The 18,046-nt window shown below is 38.8% G+C and overlaps 2 protein-coding genes across 2 annotated transcripts in view; one reads left to right on the plus strand and one right to left on the minus strand.

Moving 5' to 3' along the window:
• Window positions 1-4,910, minus strand: part of COL4A3 (collagen type IV alpha 3 chain) — a 60,523-nt gene extending 55,613 nt beyond the window's left edge. Inside the window, exon 1 of the mRNA XM_035544696.1 lies at window positions 4,777-4,910. Within this exon, the coding sequence (XP_035400589.1) occupies window positions 4,777-4,878 (102 nt within the window). The 5' untranslated portion in view covers window positions 4,879-4,910. The remainder of the gene's footprint in view (window positions 1-4,776) is intronic.
• Window positions 4,911-8,876: 3,966 nt separating this feature from the next.
• COL4A4 (collagen type IV alpha 4 chain) overlaps window positions 8,877-18,046 on the plus strand; it is a 62,707-nt gene continuing 53,537 nt past the window's right edge. The window contains exons 1-3 of the mRNA XM_035544727.1: window positions 8,877-8,932; window positions 11,390-11,429; window positions 13,309-13,386. Coding sequence (XP_035400620.1) covers window positions 8,877-8,932; window positions 11,390-11,429; window positions 13,309-13,386 — 174 coding nt within the window. The remainder of the gene's footprint in view (window positions 8,933-11,389; window positions 11,430-13,308; window positions 13,387-18,046) is intronic.

Below are 18,046 nucleotides of genomic sequence, written 5' to 3' on the forward strand. Positions count from 1 at the left end.
TGTGGGCAGTTTTGGAAAACAATCAGTCGAAATTCAATTGAATCTGTTATTTTTTAAGATACAGAATTATGCCCTCTTTAAGCAGAGAGAATGATGGCTTGCTTTCTTCTGCTGGAACCCTGGAGTTTTTGATGCAGTGACCACTGCCCTACTTTACACACAATCTCACTGGGGTGGAAGATACTGTGATGAGGGTTATCAGAAACTGGACCTAAATGTTCATGATACATTCAGACTGGTTCAATCTCCAAAGGCAGTCCCATAAACACTATCTCTGTGTTTTCTTTTTTCTTTTTTTTTCCTCCTGACCTTGAACAGGACATTGGGACAACACAAATAAATATTCTTCCTATCCACAGGGAAAAAAAAGATTAGGCAATTCAGGCCACAGAATTTTTTGTGTAGCAAACTTAAGGGTGTTTAAGCAGCTTATTCATCCGTGCTCTTCCTTCCTAAGAGGAAGGCATCTTAAAAGAGCAACCTAATAGCACAGAACACATATAATTTAACTAGTGAATTTCTGCCATCCTACCATAGTATGATTAGCATTATATCACACCATTTCTTCCCAACTGTTGAGTGTGGGAATGGTATTCATTATAACTGTTGTCTCCTCAGGCCTGTATATTTGTATATTCATAAAATTCCTGGTGTGTATCTTCTGTTAAGTGGTGCAAATAGAAATGAAAGCAACAGTAGCTTGCTCAGAGAAAGCTTACTGCACATGCTTTGGTTTTTGCTTTTTGGAAAGGCTTTATGATTTTACAGATTTAAAAAAAAAGAAAAGCAAAACAACAACAAAAAAAGGTTGCTTTTTCTTGCAGCTTCCTCTACAACTGGGAAAATGCTGCTTCAAGTCCCAATTACAAAGCCTTCACTGAACCAGGCCAAATGGAAAACCTGTAAACCTGTGAGACTTGTACCCTATCACAAAACTTCTAAATTAAAAAACAAGACAAATAATGAAAATAAAACTAGAAATAGACTGTGTGACAAAACAGAACTTCAGCGTGCAAGAGAGACTGAGACGTGAACAGTTAAGAAAAAAGCCTTTTTGTATTTCACTGTCCTCCTAAGCTTCTGTAACTCATGCCAGCATACTGAGCCTTCTAGTATTACTGTGTTAGGCAGCGGGGTGAGAATGTGACAGTAAAATAGATGACCGGACATCCCATACTAGTTGCACTTAATAGCAAAGTATTTTGTTTCAAAGACATGTTATGATAAACCAGCTCTAGGTACTGCAGAAGAGAATGCTTGCACAGATCTCAAAATAAAATGGTGTTATTTCTATATGAAATGCAAAGCGATTAAGAAAGAACCAGTGTCTGCCTGCCTACTTTGATCATTTTAATATTATTCAGTCAGTGATATAACTTGAATTATATAGTTTTGGCTAAAAATATATTTACTTTGCAGATTTGTTAGAAAAAAACAACACATTAAGTGTTAACAGTTCAGCTTTCACAGGCGTTTTATGAAGATCGCCTAAGGAGGTTCATCTCGTTTCAGCTGTGTGCTGCGGCCTGCAGCTCTAAACAGAGCACTTAACCTTTCTGGGCCACCAGAGCAAGCTTCCATGCAGTGTAAGAGAGCTGAACTCCATCAATTGTGTGATGCACCAACATTAGGGCAATTCTACCAATTCATAGTAACTCCGATCATGGCTCAGTGGGAAAAACATTCTTCTGCAGTGCTCTGACATTGGCCTGTTTATGGAAATGATGGCTGCAACTAATTGCAGTGGCAATCAGGATCAGAACAGCCTTGTATAAACTGGGGTCAATTATCAGAGTAACACCCCCACTGACTTCAGACTTGGGATCGTATTAACCAAATCAAAGAGAGCACTTCACAAAGAATTTCTTCTAACATGCTCAGTGAACTCTTTTGTATATTCAGCTGCATGTTGTCCCTTCTCAGTTGTCTCATGGGACAGAGCCTGGGTGTTTCCAAAGGCCGGCAGAGAAGGCCCATTCTCACTGTGCCACTAATTTGTCCCTCCAACATTTTGATTCCCAGTTCCACAAAGCCAGTCAGCCTGCGTTCCATTCTTACAAGATCTGGAGGTGCTCATGGCTGAGCTAGAACACTGTGCTGTTCCAGAGCCATGTGCTATGATCTATGTAACTGCAATATGGTTTGTATATAATTAGGGAAAAATATCAGTATTGCATAAAGAAGAGACTAGCTTACAAGTATTTGCCTGTGAATTTTAAAATTCATGACAAAAAATAAAAAATAAAAATTAATTGTGGAAAGTAAACACTTGCATCTAGTTACAGTCCATAAACATAAGTGAGAAAGAGGATGGAAAAAAAGATCTCTACTTTTGTAGTCACTGTTTTTGTATTTTTTGTATTTTATCTCCCCTCCTTTGCCATGATGAAAAAATGCAGAGTAATGATTGATGCAAATACAGGATACAGAGTATTTGACTTTATCCTGTGAGCTAATACAATATTGTAGTTGTATTACAATGAAAATTCAGCACTAGCAGTAATGTGAGGCGATGAACAACTAACTTGCAATTAAGTAATCTCGCCCAAGTAGAAGCCTTCTTTTATCCTGAACACGTCAACATGATGCTACCGTAAAAGTGATCAATGCTACTAAGGAGCAGTTATCGATAAACTGACCTATGTCTTTTTCTTATTGGTGTTATTTGAAACAACAAATTTCAGGAAGCATTTTTAGGTTCATGTTTAATTTCAAGACATACATCACTGTAAACCAGAAAAGAAAAGCATGGATGATATTAAAGTTATGACACTCTCACGAGAATTGGCTTGTATGTTAATATCAAGATAGTACCAGCTCCAGATGCTGTTAAAGTAAATGAAAAGGAAAGCAAATTTTATTTTTTTTTTCTGAGAGGAAAAAAAATATATATATGAGGAATGAGAAAGACTTCATTCCCTGAGGGAAAAAGAAGGAATACATCAAGCAAGCTGAAAAGCCTTTGACATGGGAAGATGCTACTTCTGCTGAGTTTTCAGAAGATGTGATTAGAGCATGCCAGTGGCCAGGAATGCAGATAATAATACTCCCTAGCATGTGCCAGAAAGTTCAGGCTCCTAAGGACAGGGAAGTCACGACGGTGAAGGGCTGTGAGGACCAAAACTTGCTATATCAACAGCAGCAGGCAAAAATTAATAGTTTTATTTCTTGTCTTTGGGAATAAACTACTTATTGAGTGATTAAGAAACAAATCGAAAACTTTTCTGTATTGAAACATCTTCTAACTTATTCATACAGCTGGTCAAATATCAATTAATTTTCATATGAAAATGTAGCATGATTTTAAAACATAAATAATAACTATTTCCTTGCAATGGACAGTCCAGCTAAGATGCACTGACTTATTCAGTCAATTATTATAATGAATCACTTCATGCCAGTTAACATTAACCACTAATTAGGATGTCAAATTAAGCTTTTGGTTTTAAAGTTCCAATTTCCTCCATCATCTAGAAAACATTCTTAGATTTTTTCTTTAGAATATACCAGAAGAGCAGAAACTGACATCTGAATCTTAAACTGACCTCAGTTATCTGTTGTAAATCTAGTTTAAACTAATCTCAGACAACATTTGAAATCTGAACTTTCAAAGAACCACTGAATCACTACCTTGTATTCAAGCTTTGCTTAAACAGCAAGATTTCAGTAGAAATCTCGTAGAAGTGCAGACACTTCTCACTGTCCTCTATCCTGTCTTTAAGACCTAAGCATAAACAAGGATCTAGTAATGACAACAATTTAGAAAACCGGTACCTTGGAACTTTGTGATTTACCCTTAGCAAAAAGGCTGCTAATGAACTGAGGTACCTGAGTCTGCAAGACTGGCAAATACTCCAGGATCCTACCAAGCATGCTAGAAAGTGCTTTACTGGGACATATGTGGTCTCCTGTCAATACACCTCCTTGTCCCTTCCCTTGTAGTTAAAAAACCAACATGATGAGATCAACGTAGGCAGAACAGAAGCCTAGAGAAAGTGTGTGTGTGCTGGGGAAGGCGTTCCCGGTGCACAGCCTGTGCTTGTGAACAGCCATCCAGAAGTGCACACGGTGATGTCCGTGTCCTAGGAGCAAGGAGGGCAATGAGGATGCCCGCAGAGGAGGAGGAATGGAATTAAGAACAACCAGGCAGAAGAGGGAGACAGGACTTATTACAGGTTATTCGTGTGGCTTTCTACGCAGAGCCTGAAACAACTTTGCAGAAAATTAGTAATTTACTGGAATGGCAAATAGGTCTGGTATCTCTGTTCTACTGAAGAACCAGGAGGTGCTTTAACTCCTTCATAAATAAAGCAATTAGATTTTTGTTAAACGACTAAACGTGACTGCAGGTTAGCCACAGAGTGCCAGGAAAGAACACGATGTGAGGTGCTTGGTCTGTTTCTGGACACAGAACTAGCAAATGAAAGAGGTGCAGTATTTTACAAGACACGTTATTATTAATTAGTTTGTTTCAGACAATCTGTACAGCAGAAGCAGCATTTGGCTCCGTTTAACAGCGGCAAAGTAGACGGTCAGTTTCCTCATAACGGTGACCGGTGAGATGTTTTAACAGGCTGCGAAGCAACCGCACACGAGGAGAAATTAACACCTTGCTGCCGCGGGAGGAACACAACCGGGGGGGGACGGCGCCCACCCAGCCCTGACGGGGCGGCGGCACCTGATGGCGCGGCGCGGCTGGGGCAGGCGGGCGAGGCCTGAGGCGCGGCCCCGCTCCCTCCTCACGGCTCCGAGCGCGCTCCCGTCCCCTGCACTCACCTCAGCCGCCGCGGCGCGGCCCGGCCGGAGCAGGGCGAGCAGTACCAGCAGTACCAGCAGCAGAAGCGGCAGCAGGCGGCCGGGACAGCCCCCGGCGGCCATCCCCGCGCTGCCTGCGGAGCTCGGCTCGGGCCGCTCCGACTCTGCCCCCCGGGGCTGCCGTCTCGCACCCTCCACAGCGCTCCCGGCCCCACGGGGTGGGGACAGGGGACAGGGCTGGCCGGGGCGGGGCCACCCCTCTTCTCCCACACCCCCACACACCCCGCGTCCCCTGCCTGGGACACCGCCGTCTGTCCGTCGGGCGCGGGGTAGGCGAGGAGCCGGCGGCTCTCCCACCTGGGAGCTGAGGTGAGCGGAGGGGGCAGCCCCGGGCCGTGCTGGGACCGGGATGGGGACGGGGACCCGGCCGGAGAGGGGTCGGGGGAGCAGCTCTGAGGTGCGCGGGGGTGGCGGGACCGGGACCTGGTGGCTGTGCTCGGCTTTTAGCGGGGGTTCGGTAATGAGGCGGCGGAGACACACTGCTGGCCGCTGCAGCGCTGTCAACCCCCGGGAAGCGTTTCTGCCCGGGCTTTTCACACAGCTTTGAGTAATAGGGAGGTTTTCCGAATGAAAGCGTGATTTGTGAAGTGTTGGCAGTATGTAAAGTTTATCGCATCTGTATTACTGACAGAAGTAACATCTCACCAAAAAGACTGCTGGGCAGACTTTGGAGGTACGTTGGCCAGGCCAGCTCCACTTTATTTGTAGTGTTCTGAAGTGCTGTACGGGACATCCTGTGTTAGGGGTTTTGGTGAGCATTACAAGCGATACAGGAAAAGCCTAACTGTACAACAATATAATATATGTATCTGAATTTAGTCAGGATTACTCATGAGATAGAAATCTAAAGTCTTTCATGAGCATAAAGTTAACCACAGAGCTTTGTAAAACAGCCGCTCATACAGGCGTGAGAGTGGAAGAGCTGGGTCTCCATTCAGTACAGTGCGCTGTCAACCCCCTCTGAAATCTGCTGTGAAAGCGAGTTAGTAGAGGCTACTTTTCCCCACAGCAAAAACATGTCTCTGGAAGCGCAGAGTATCATATTCAGTGCCAAAGATCTTGTACATCATTATAGACATGATCGGCTTTACTCTAAAATCCCAAATATCGATCGATGAGAGCAAGCTGGCGGGTACAGAAAGAAAAGGAAAAAAAAATCCCTGGTTTTCAAGCCAGATTGATGGTGACCATGTAGAGAAAATGATACCTCAGGGAGAAAATCACTAAATCCATCCACTTGTGAGATCCCTAAACCAATCGACTGTAGCAGTGCTATGATTTTTATGCACGAATACTGCAATAAGGACAAAAATGTGGCCTACAGTTTATAAGCCATAGGCATCTGTACATTGTAAGCACCTAAATCCATCACTGAAATTTAACATTAGAAGAACTAGTGTTAGACAGAAGGTAGCAGAGCGCCACACAAAAGTGAAAACAGAAGGTGTGAGATTCTCTGGGACAGCAGGGTCAGTGGAAGAGAATGGTCAGAAATGATGAAAGTTCAGACGCAGGATGAATGGTATAACTCTCACTGAGTAAACAAGAAGATACTTAACGGGGGCTTTTGAATACAAGGCCAAAGAAATATTGGAAGAAACAGAAGAAATAAGGAAAAACACTATGAGGAGAAAAGAATACATGCAGAGGACGTAGTGAATGAAATACTGCTATAATACAAAGCTATTAAGTCAGTTTTCAAATGATGCAAAGCCATGTGGCAATTTCCAAAAAATAAATCAACAAGTCTAAAAGCAAAGATGGGAAAATACTGACAAGGGAGATGTGGTCTTACTTCATCAGAATCCCTAAGTATGAAATGGTCTTCCTTCACGGTTGAAGTCTAGAGACTAAACACTAGGTTATGTTACAGCGCGAGCTTTCTCTGCACTTTGAGTATTAGGTAAGTATTCTGTGGCGGTAACGTTTGTGATTACTTCAAAATGTAAAATATGAGATCAGATGGCTGTATCTGCCTAAATAACACTTTATAATCCTTCTATTCTTGCACTGGCTGCTAAACACTTTGAACTATATGAAGCTTGTTCAGAAAATGATGGGTTTTAGGTGGGCATGATGAAAAAGCAAACAGAGTTAAGTCTTCCACTCATACTTTAAGTATGATTTCAAACTATGTCAATGGGTTGGATCAAAATGGAATTTAATTTGAAAGTTAAAGCTGCTGTGCTAATACAAAGCAAGCATACCAAATTGAATTTCTTCATCATTTTCAGAAGCTGTCTGGATAATGAAATAATGACATGGATAACAGGCAACAAGAACAAATTTCTGTGAAGTCTAACACTTTATGACTGGTTTGGAATTTCCATTTGAGGTAGTCCCTCCCTGTTGTATTTTAATGCCTCACAGTCTTGCTTATATTACTAATGTAAAAAAATCAGTGAGGTATCAAAGTATTTGTGCATCCTTGCTTCCTTGCTTCTTTCCATACAGATGAAAAACTGGGGCACAGAAAGAGGCTAAGAATTTGGCAGATGAAGGGAGTACTGTACAGTATATGTAGAGTGTGATCTTGCAGCATGGACTGGTTGTCCGTATGCCATTCATTCATTAGTCAGTGCATGGTAGTTTACAAAGTCTCTTCTTCATACCGTGGGATATGGATATACTGTGCATACACATAGGAGTCAATATTATTCACAAATTAGTTCTAGTTAGCAAGCCGTTACAGTAAATTACAGAAAGCAAGACAGTAATGTTTCCGGAACTGCACATTCGTTTTACAAAGAAAATATAGCTGTTTGTTGAACAGCTGAAAGAGAGCAGCCAGTTTGCTCCAGGTTCGTGTCCTTGCTCCCTTCTCATGTAGCTGATTGCCTTTGCTTACTCAGGGGACTTCTCCAAAGGAAGTGAATCCCTGGCTGTTTACCCTAGGCGGTGTTCAGTCTCCTCAAAATTAACCTCCCCAGATTTGGAAGACTACAGCACGGAAAAATAAAAGGTTGTAAAAACTTGTGCTACCCTAGGAAAAGCCAAGCCTCTAAGCCTTCACTTTGAGATTACCTCTGGCAAGGGATTCACAGAGGTTCCTTATTCTAAAGGATTTCAGCTTTTGTCTTATTTGGGGTATGTGGAAATCTGCACAGGACTTGGCCATTTCTCTAGATCTGTGGAGCTTGAGCTTACAAAAAAGTTGGTGCAGCACATTTTCACATAAATCTACATGTATGCTGCTGGACCCAAGTCAGAGGTCACAGATGCATGGTATAGTTAATTTATGCATGCAAACTGTTACCTGTCCGGGACTGCAGAGCCCTCTGGTAAGTTCTGCACGTAGAGCTTCCAGCTTCCTAAATCCTGGCAAAACTTGTGGAAAAAATGGTCTAAAAATAAAGTTAAAAAATCTAGGTAACGTTTGCTATGAGTGTTGTCTATCCATGCATGTGAATATAACTCTTGACCTGAAACTGTATAATGCTTATGCTGCACTCAGAGCAGTCTTCCTTTGCTCAGACGCTCATACAGATGCCTACACACCAATCCAACTCAGTTTGCAGAAGATACTAACTCTAGTCTTGACATTAATATCTAGACTATATATATATATATAAAGTTCATTAGGTCTTTACAGTAGAAAGGTGTCATCTTTTTTTAATGCTCTTAGCAAAAACAGTAGGTATGATAGCTTTTTAAGAAATAATTACGCAAGATGCTCTTTGTTCATTATTTCAAACACTGGGTGAAGACTAATCTTTTCTAGAGTAAAATCTTGTACTCTTCTCATGTTACCTGTAATTTCATATATAGCCCTCTTGAAATAATTGCATAAATGATAAAAATGCTGCTTAATAGGGGTAATAGTGCCACTATAAAGCTGTGCAGTGTGATATATTTAAATTGTTGACACATTTTGGTTTTCCAGTAATTATTCTCGTAAAATTGTACCTCAGATATATATTTTAATATAAACAGGTTCAGAGGGGAAAAGAACAACAGAATGGAATGGTGTCTGTAAACCATCCACAAACAGAAGGAAACAGAAAACCTGCTGTTTTATTTAAAAAAGAAAAAAAAAAAGTGCAGATCATCGATCAATGTGAATGGCATTACCAAAGGATTCGTTTGAACGGATTAAGTGGCTTATCAGAGCTGCCTGGTGAGTTTTACAGATAACTAAAATTTTTAACTAGAGTCACTGAGATACATTCTTAGCTATCAATTAAACAGTAATCACCAGTTAAATGATCTGCAGTCTGTGTTAAATTTTATAAGCATATAAGATAGTTTATATGATTTCTATTTGTCTGTAAGTTCATATAATTTAAACGTAGGGTACTACACCATTTAAACAGTAGAGAACAGGAACTATAATTCTGAGTCTGTTTTAACAGAAAAGATGTTCTTACACCTGCATTCTAGTGATGAGCACATTTGTAGAAGTAATGACTAATTCAAACCTGAATGCCTGTCCCAGAATAATTTTGCAGATGAGGGAGAAATATTAAAAGGTATGAAGAAAACTTTTAGAAATTATGATGGGAATACTTGCTAGTACTAGCTGTGGCAGGAGTTCTTTCTGGAGGAAAATGATCCTAAGGAGAAGATGAGGGTCAATGTGACCAGGAATGTTCAATGAGCAATGTGTGAGATAAACAATTCCATTTCTATAATATCTTCCATAGAAAGTCAATGCAAACCCAAATATTCCCAAATTCATAATAAACCCAAGTAACTGCTATGGCACACTGGTTCTTTTAAACTCATTTGTCACACAAATATCTCATTCTTTCTATTTTGGATAGTATTTCTGTCTTTATTATACCACCTGCACATGTGGTTTAAAAAAAGCCCACTGAACCAGTTCATCTCAAGAATATTTTCTATATTTCCTATGGTTTCTGCCAGCTAGATTTAATGCTGCCAGTAAGTCTTTTGGATGTAAGGTCATTAGGAATGACGCACATCACCAAGCCCAGGAATTTCTGTCATACCCTCTCTTCCCTTATTGTGTTGTGTGATTTCATCTACTAGATGAAACACTTAGATATGGGGCATCGTCACTGTCTTTCGAATAAACCCTGCCATACTGAAAGACAGTGCTTTAAGGAGCTTTAATCTTTCTTAGAGCTCAGGTCTTCAGAGGCCCATGTCAGGGCACTAACTAGAGGCAGTGATAGTAAATCTAGTGAGAATGAAGCCTAACAGCAGAGAAAAGTTTTGAACTGCAGAGTTCTTTAGGTACAAAAAAAGGGCTGTGTAATAATGTTGGTATGTATAAATATATTCCAAATCTGATTAAATTCCAGTAGACTTTCTCTCAGCTGTGCATGGAGAACTGTTATGCAAAACTCTACTGTTTACTGCTGTATAGCTGATCATAGGACAACCTCACCTTGTTTAACCAATCATTTATTTCACTTTTAGCAAGAGAGAATATGAGTTTGTCTTCAGTCACCAGTAATCATTTTCATGAACATTTAATTTTCATAAAATCTGCACACTTGAAAAACAGTAGCAGGCAATGTAAGTTTAAAAAGTGTATAGAGTAAATGTGCATAAATAGCTAAAATACATTATATTTGTCAGTATTCAATTTGTCAGTATGTATCAGTGCATACAGAGGTTTTATAATTTGCAGTCTGATTCTGTGAACAATTATAGTCTGAAACGATAAGCTTGGGTTTGCCGGCACAGTTGTCAATGCTGCAAAGGGTTGGTCGTATGAATAACATAAAGAAAAAATAAAGTCGGGTTGAACTAAATAGGACTTTGGGAGATGTACTAAATTTGCAGGGTTGAAGCATTTTGTTATAGGCTTTACTGTAGCCTGTAGACTAATACACAGTATAGCCTATACATTACAGCTGTATCTAATGTAGCTTTCCATGTAAAGAGTGGGCACCTACTTATTTGTCATTAATAGTAATGTTAATATTAATCATTAATGATAATGATTATTTCTTGTATTGCTGCAGCAATTTTGGCCTACCTTATCTTTCTTTTTTTTTTCTTTTAAAAATTTTATTTATTTATTAATTCATTTGGAAGTCAGAAAAGGCATGACTGCAACTTCATAATCCACCACTTGCAGTGGTTGGGATGGAGCTGGTCTTCCCCAGCAGCTGCTCTGGAAACATGCAGCTATTTTGAGTGCGCTTCTGCTCCCTGCCTTTCTCTCTTGCTGTGTTTCTGAGAAAAAGAAAACAGTACCAGTTAACTCATTTTGGGGCAGATGGCAAATCACCCCCATCTCTGCTCCATCTTCACCCATGGTGTCTGTGGAAGTGCAAAAGTCTGTCTGGAATGCTTTCTTTCTGGCTGTTCCTAATTGTGGGACTGGAAGTAGGTTATCAGGAGGAAAAAGAACTTTTACATATTCTTGTACATCCCTATCTGTTTGTACTCAGGATCACAAATCAAAAAGATAAAATTATATAGCATATGTTGACCATTTTTTGATGACACATATCTCTTATATCCTTTAAGTAAGTAATCACCTCAAACAGGACTTAATCATGTGTCTACACTTCTTTCTTCTTAGAGGCTACATGTTTGTGAAGGTTGAATATTGGAAGTTTAGTTTTAAATGAGTTTTCTCCTTCTTTTAAATCAGGTGGCTGCTGGTTATTTTTTCAGCACAAGAAATTGATGGGGTAAGTGACAATATTTACTTTTGACATTTGATAAATAGGATGGTATAGTTCAAACAAAGAACAGGATATACACCAAAATAACCTGTGGGAAAACTGTGATGTTTCTTTTAGTATTTCTTGCAGTTCTTACTTTCTTTTATGTTCCTGTTGCTCAGCTTGACTATTTTGTAATTTTCTCCTTTGGATTCTTCTAGATTATAACTTTGGCATCTTTAGACACTTTTGGAAACCTGCCTTTAAAAAAATCACTCTCATGCACTGTATCTTTCCTCATGAAATCCCTTCAGTGGCTCTGCATTATACATATTATGCTTATTCTAGCTTTCAAGCCCTTTTCTATATGTTGAAACTGGCCTCTCTGTACATTCCCACCTTCTTGAAGTCAAAATTTTCATATAAAATTTTCATGTAGTCTCAATATCTACTTTACTTTTCTCTCTGTACTGTCCTCTGTATTAATCTCATGTTTGCAGTGTACTCAGTGAAACATCTTTTGAGTCCATCCTCTTTCTTTCAAATATATATGAAAAGCTTTTTTATGTTTTTTTCCGTCACCCCTTTTTAGTTGAAATATTGAAGATTGAAGTATTTTTTTAAAAATAAATGTGTTCTATTAGAACAAAAGGAAACAGCTTATGTGTTATTAGAAAGTTGCATTCCATTCACATTCCAGTAGAGTCAAGTTTTTAATAACTAGGTGAGAGTCTAGTGTGAAATAGATTAGGAATTTCATGGGAAGTCCACTATGGGAAAGAGAAGCAGTCTATGAGAGAGACTATCATACCCTCTATCTAGTTCTAAGGCTTGGGAGCACCAGATATTCTAAAAATATTGTATATAGAAAGTACAGAAATTTTCTTCCTTATCTCATATTTGTCAGTGCTTTCTCCTTGAAAAACTGAAGTATGAACCTATTGTGTTCTGTTGATTATTAAAATGAATAACAAAACGTTTTGACCTTGATATAAATGAAATCCATACTAAGCAAATATTTTCATGTTATCACTGTTTACTTGTTTACCTAAACTGCTTTTAAATCTCCACTCTGATCATTTACACACTTAATTTTACTGAAAAATTGTGACCTAATGGACATTCCAACCACATAAGTGAGTTTATAAGTGAAGAGTTAGAAACTCTATGAAGTGTTAGAAATGATCAGATGTGGATCACATGCTTCTGGTACCAGTGTCCCTCAGAGGCCCTGACTTTGCCCAGTGACTTCCAAAATGTAGGAGAAGCTTGGCATGCAAGAACAGCTTTTGAGGCTCTAGCAGTGTTTTGTGGTGCCAGTCCATACCACAAACAGGCAAGTTGTGTCAGTGCTGTGTTTGCTATGGTCCTCAGCTAAGCAGTCTGGACACACCCTGGCTGTGCTGGAAGTGCATTTCTTGAGACCTCACTAGCTTGAAAGTGTGGGCATCATTCCCATAAAATACTGAATCTCCTGCAAAATCAAAACCATCCTTGCTTTTCTGCATCAAGTTGAAAATCTATGCTGTATTCTGACATCTGGTGCTATGCCAAGTTCCTTCCTCAGCAGGGAATTGCCATGTGGTTATGCAACAGTAGCCAAATCTTTTGCCTTAAAAATCATCTAATTCAACAGTATGTGTACAAATCAAAAACTTTAGTGCATATCTTAATTAAATAGGAATAAATAATATATTATTAGTTTTGGTAACATTTTAACAGAGAATTCACATTTGTTGTTCAGTTCTTCAATACTGGATAAGTTTGCTTAAACAGCAATTTCTTCCTATTGTACCCTTTCAGAAAAAAAAGAGAATTTAATAATAATAGTAATAGTGCCATGACATATGATAAACTGTTTGCTGTCTATTGTGTGTTATTAAATTCATAACCTGTCAATTTTTAGGGAGGATACGCATATATTGACCCATGTGGGGGACAGGATTGTTCAGTTTGTCGGTGCTTTCCAGAAAAAGGATCAAGAGTAAGTGATAAGCAGAACTACTGATAATTGCTGTTGCAAATACTGTTCATTTTGTGCACATTGCTATTCTTTAAAATCAGTATGGCTTGTGAGCATAAACAAGTCTGAATACAGCAAGCTAGCATAATTCTGTCGCTGGTATGAAGTACACCTATCATTGAAGGAAGTTAAGATTGTGAGCAGGTTTGCTTGTAAATTATGTTTCTAATAATCCTGGTGCCATTTTTTTTGGTAAGTATTCTTTGAGATCAATTTGGAAGTTAGACAAAGCCTAATCATATAATATATTAAGTTTAGAAATCTATGCTTGTTTTCTCCTAAGAAGTTATTTAAAAGAGAATGTCTATGCCATTTACTAGTTTCGTGGGAGCTTAGGTGTTTCTTGTTCCCTGATGACCAAACAACTGAAAAACTGTCAGTGATTGAAACAATTTTCTTTCAAAGCGCTAATGTTAAAGTTTTGGGCTTAAAACATAAAGTTTGGGGCATAGTGGATCAGTTTTTGGAAGAGCTGCATGCCCTGTTTATTTCTGTACAACCTGAGTGGCCACAAAAGCAAGGCACACCTTTCCCTTCCTGTGCTTCTGCAGTCATCGGCATGCTTTGCTGTGTCATGATCACTGTCCTGGTGTCCTTGGATCCTATCCTAATCCTCCAGGATTACGTCTATACAAGATTCCCCCATACTGTAGGATTTTCATAATAGGGGCCTAGGATGTGTCTATCTCTGTAACACTGTTAACAAATTGGCATCCCAGGAAGAGTATTTTGACTAGCAGCATTGCAGTGTCTCATGGTGCTACAGAATAGACTGATTTGGATACCAAAAATGTGATCTGAAGTACCATTTAAAAACAACTGAGTGTGAAACAAGAAGAAAAAGAAAGGATGATGAAATTTCCCCCTGAATCTGGTTCTCTCTCAGTAGTCTGGAAGTTCTGAATTACATGCCTGTAATCAGTCAGTAATCAATACTCACTGCAGTCAGTAAGGTTCTTTCTTCAGCTGTCGCCCCCTCCACAGGTAAACCGAACCATGACTCATGGATTTGCAATTAGTTTTCTAAATACTTACAAGGTCTAGACCTAAGTGCCTAACAGAAGTGTAGTATGAAAATAAACATTTCAAAATAAATTCAATTATCATTATGCTAATGTAAATTGAGAATTTACCCTTCTCTGAAACAGCTCTGAAATACATATGCACACTAACAAGTACAATCTCTCCAATGCAACAGGAATTTATATGCCATGCAATTATTACTAGTCATCAATCCACAAGGAGTTAAAGTTCTGAACAGCCATTGTATTAAATACAGTTTAAATAAACATCATTCAGATAGATTGTTGCAAATGTTTTCTAATGTATGGTGTTGAATTATTCTATATAGTATTACTTAATCTTTTTTTAAGCCTGCAATCCTGTTGATTCTCTGCTGTGTTCTGCCTTTACACTCTGACACACTAATTTTGCTTTCCTAGCTTTTGTGGAGACTACTTATTACAAAACAAAATACTTACTTATCTTGTTGTTAGCTTCCTAGAATGCAAAACATCAAGCTTTATCTTCTTTCCAGTCTGAATTCTGCTCCCAGGCTGGTTCATCAGAGGTTTGCATCTTCCTCAATCTGGTCTTCAAAGTGCAAGAAATAGATGAACATTGAAAGACTGGAATTCTACAGTATCAAAGCCTAAAATTTCAGAAGTGTGCAGTTTATTAAATAAACTTCCTTTGTAAAGGAGTGGAGATATGAGCAACAGTGTACATTTTGTTGCTTAGTGCTTCATTTTTTTTTCCTTTTTTGCTATTTAGAATAGGCTAGATGTCAAAAATAAGGATAAGCTAGCCCCCTCAGCAAACATTTGCTGAAGGCACAAAAAGACTAGAAAATTCATGTACTTGCTGGGCAATGGGACAGTAATCCCATCCAGACCAGCTGGAAAGCCAGACTTAGAGCAACCAGCTATGTTCAGGCAACTGCAATATGGGGCGCTTTTGCAAAGACTGAAAGAGAAAGGCAGCATCTGAGTGAGCTACAACAGTGTATGTAATTGAATTACATTGGTATATGTAGCCCACACCAACTTTTTTTCCCCTGTTGTTTGTTTTTGAATTCTTTTGCCATGGGGATTCAGATGTATGGCATTCTCTTCATTATCTTCAGTTGAACATGGTAGTCTAAGACTTATCCTTATCCTTAGAGGAGGAGCACCTCTCCTATGAAGAAAGGCTGAGAGAGCTGGGGATGTTCAGTAAGTGTTCTTCATGATTTTTGGTGCCAGCCCTGATCAACTGAGACTTTCTTTTGCCTCTTCTCTCCTAGTCGAGATGCATAGATTTTAAGGAGGCAGTAGCAGTCCATGTAATTAGAGGCAAACAGCCTCTAATTGGTTTAGTTTATCTTCCTCTTTATTCTTCCATATGATATGTCAAAGAGATAGTGAAATCTTTCCTCCATTTTCCCCTCTTTCTCTAACATGGGAAGTTATACCCTTAATAATTTTTGAAGTGTTGAATCAGAGGCCTAAAAAATGCTGGCTGCTCTAACAGTATTTAACAGATAATTAAAAAAATGTTTGCAGTTAGCACTGACCGATTGTAAACCTGTCCTGTGCCGACCCCAGAGTTTGATCCCATTCAATTCCTTTGGCTTTGTTTATAGAGTTAAGTAGATTTAGAAAGCAAGCGTCTATTCATGACCCAACCTGATCAAGCTTCTATGAGATCATGTGAAATGCCTGGAGCAAAGTGAATAACAAGTATAACTCAGCACGACCAATGTTCGTTCTTTTGCAGATGAAGCGAGTGGCCTATTTTCATACTAGTGAGGAGGTAACATAGCAAAGAGGTATCTAAGAGGGACGTCTTGCATATGAGGTGTAAGGAATAAGCATTTGTGAGTGATACTAAATGAGTTGGACAGTGGGATACTAATGGTGAAATTTAACACTGTGGTAGGTCTGTCTTCCGGTATTGCTGTTCTCATCACATCTTTCCAATAGATCCTGTGGGTTATCATGTCTCCCTAGTGGATTCTGTGGGTTAACCGAGTCCAATTTACAGCACAGTGTAAAGATTTACTAACTGAGAAACATGAAATTGTCATTTTTTGTGCCTAAGAAGCATTATTAAACCACACTTTTTTGCCTGCCAATATGGTGTTGAAATACTGAACATAAATAACACAAACGAATTGCAGTCTGTCATTCACGTGGAATATCCGGCACTTGTAAAATATGCAAAATCCATATATTTGATCTCAAAATGCATGTGCTTAGCTGAATCCTTTATCAGAGATACACACTAGCATTTGAAAAAAAACAGATCTGTTCCACTTTTTGCCTTGTACTTGTTGATCGTTTTTCTCAGTATGTTAGCTAAAATACAATTTAATTTCTTTAAAATATAAGACTCCTGACATGAGTTATACATTTCTGTAGCATTTCTGTTGTATTTCACTTAAATTAGCTGAGAACCATAGAACAACAGACCTAGAGAAAGGAGTACCCAGACCTATATCTGAAGCAGACTTTTTTTTTTTTTTTTTTTTTTTTGTAGCTGAGCAAAGCAGAAAGCAGTTCTCTGGTTTCAGAAATTAGGATTTGAACTGATAGAGAATGGAATCTACTTACCAGAATGTGGAATAAGAACAGGATCACTCTGTTCTCCTCACTGTAAGGTCTCTTTGAGACTGTTCTTCATACAGAGTGTCCAACAACAGCATCTGTAAATTAGCAATTTTCATATTAGATGTGTTTCCAAATTTTTCAAGAGTTTTGAATTTAATAAGTTATCTTTTCTTTTGTCCTTGAATATTTTCTTTCCTTAGTAATTTTGGTTCTCCTGTCCCACTATACTATTAATAGTGTTTTTCTTAGTTGCTTCAGATTGGTAACCTTTTCCACATTGGGCAACAGAATTTGAGGGATTACAAAACTCTACAAAATCATTCCTCTTCATAGATTTGAATCAACCAACTATCACCAATGAGTGACTTGTTTCAATAAAATGGATCATAAAGTCAAAGAATGATTTGAGTAAAAAGGGACTTAAAGACCATCTAGTTCCAACACCCCTGACATGGGCAGAAATATCTTCCAGTAGATCAGATTGCTCAAAGCCCCAGGCAACCTGGACTTGAACACTTCAAGAGATGGAATCAGAGCAAAAGTTTATTTTATTTTATTAGCTCATCTGATGTTAGTCATTTGTGGTCCAAGACACTCTATTTGCAGCTCTCTGCTTTCAACCATTGTCTTTCTTAGAGTGTCTGTGCCAAGATCGTTCTGCTGCAGTACTTCTTTGACACAATAGTGACACCCGCTGGCTTATTGGATGCCTCTTCTTTTCATGGTTGTTCAGTGTTAAAAACAAAACAAAACAAAACAAAATTGTGAAAAATGTTTTCAGCTCTTCACTGTGATTTGTTGTGATTCACTAAAATACCATGGTTAAGCTGCATCATCAGGTACTATGTTCTCTAGCATATTGTATCATTACAAAATATGCTAAAAGAGCACAGAATTTCCTAGAAGGTTGTAGCACAATCTAGATGCTGAGACAAGTCAAACATTAAGGGTTACTATTGCATTTAATCAGCTCAAAATCTGACTATAAAAAGAAGTTACCTAATACTTAAAAGGCGCTATGTGACCTGTTG

The sequence above is a fragment of the Cygnus atratus genome, chromosome 9 (genome assembly GCF_013377495.2).
Source record: "Cygnus atratus isolate AKBS03 ecotype Queensland, Australia chromosome 9, CAtr_DNAZoo_HiC_assembly, whole genome shotgun sequence".
NCBI classification, from domain to species: Eukaryota; Metazoa; Chordata; class Aves; order Anseriformes; family Anatidae; genus Cygnus; species Cygnus atratus.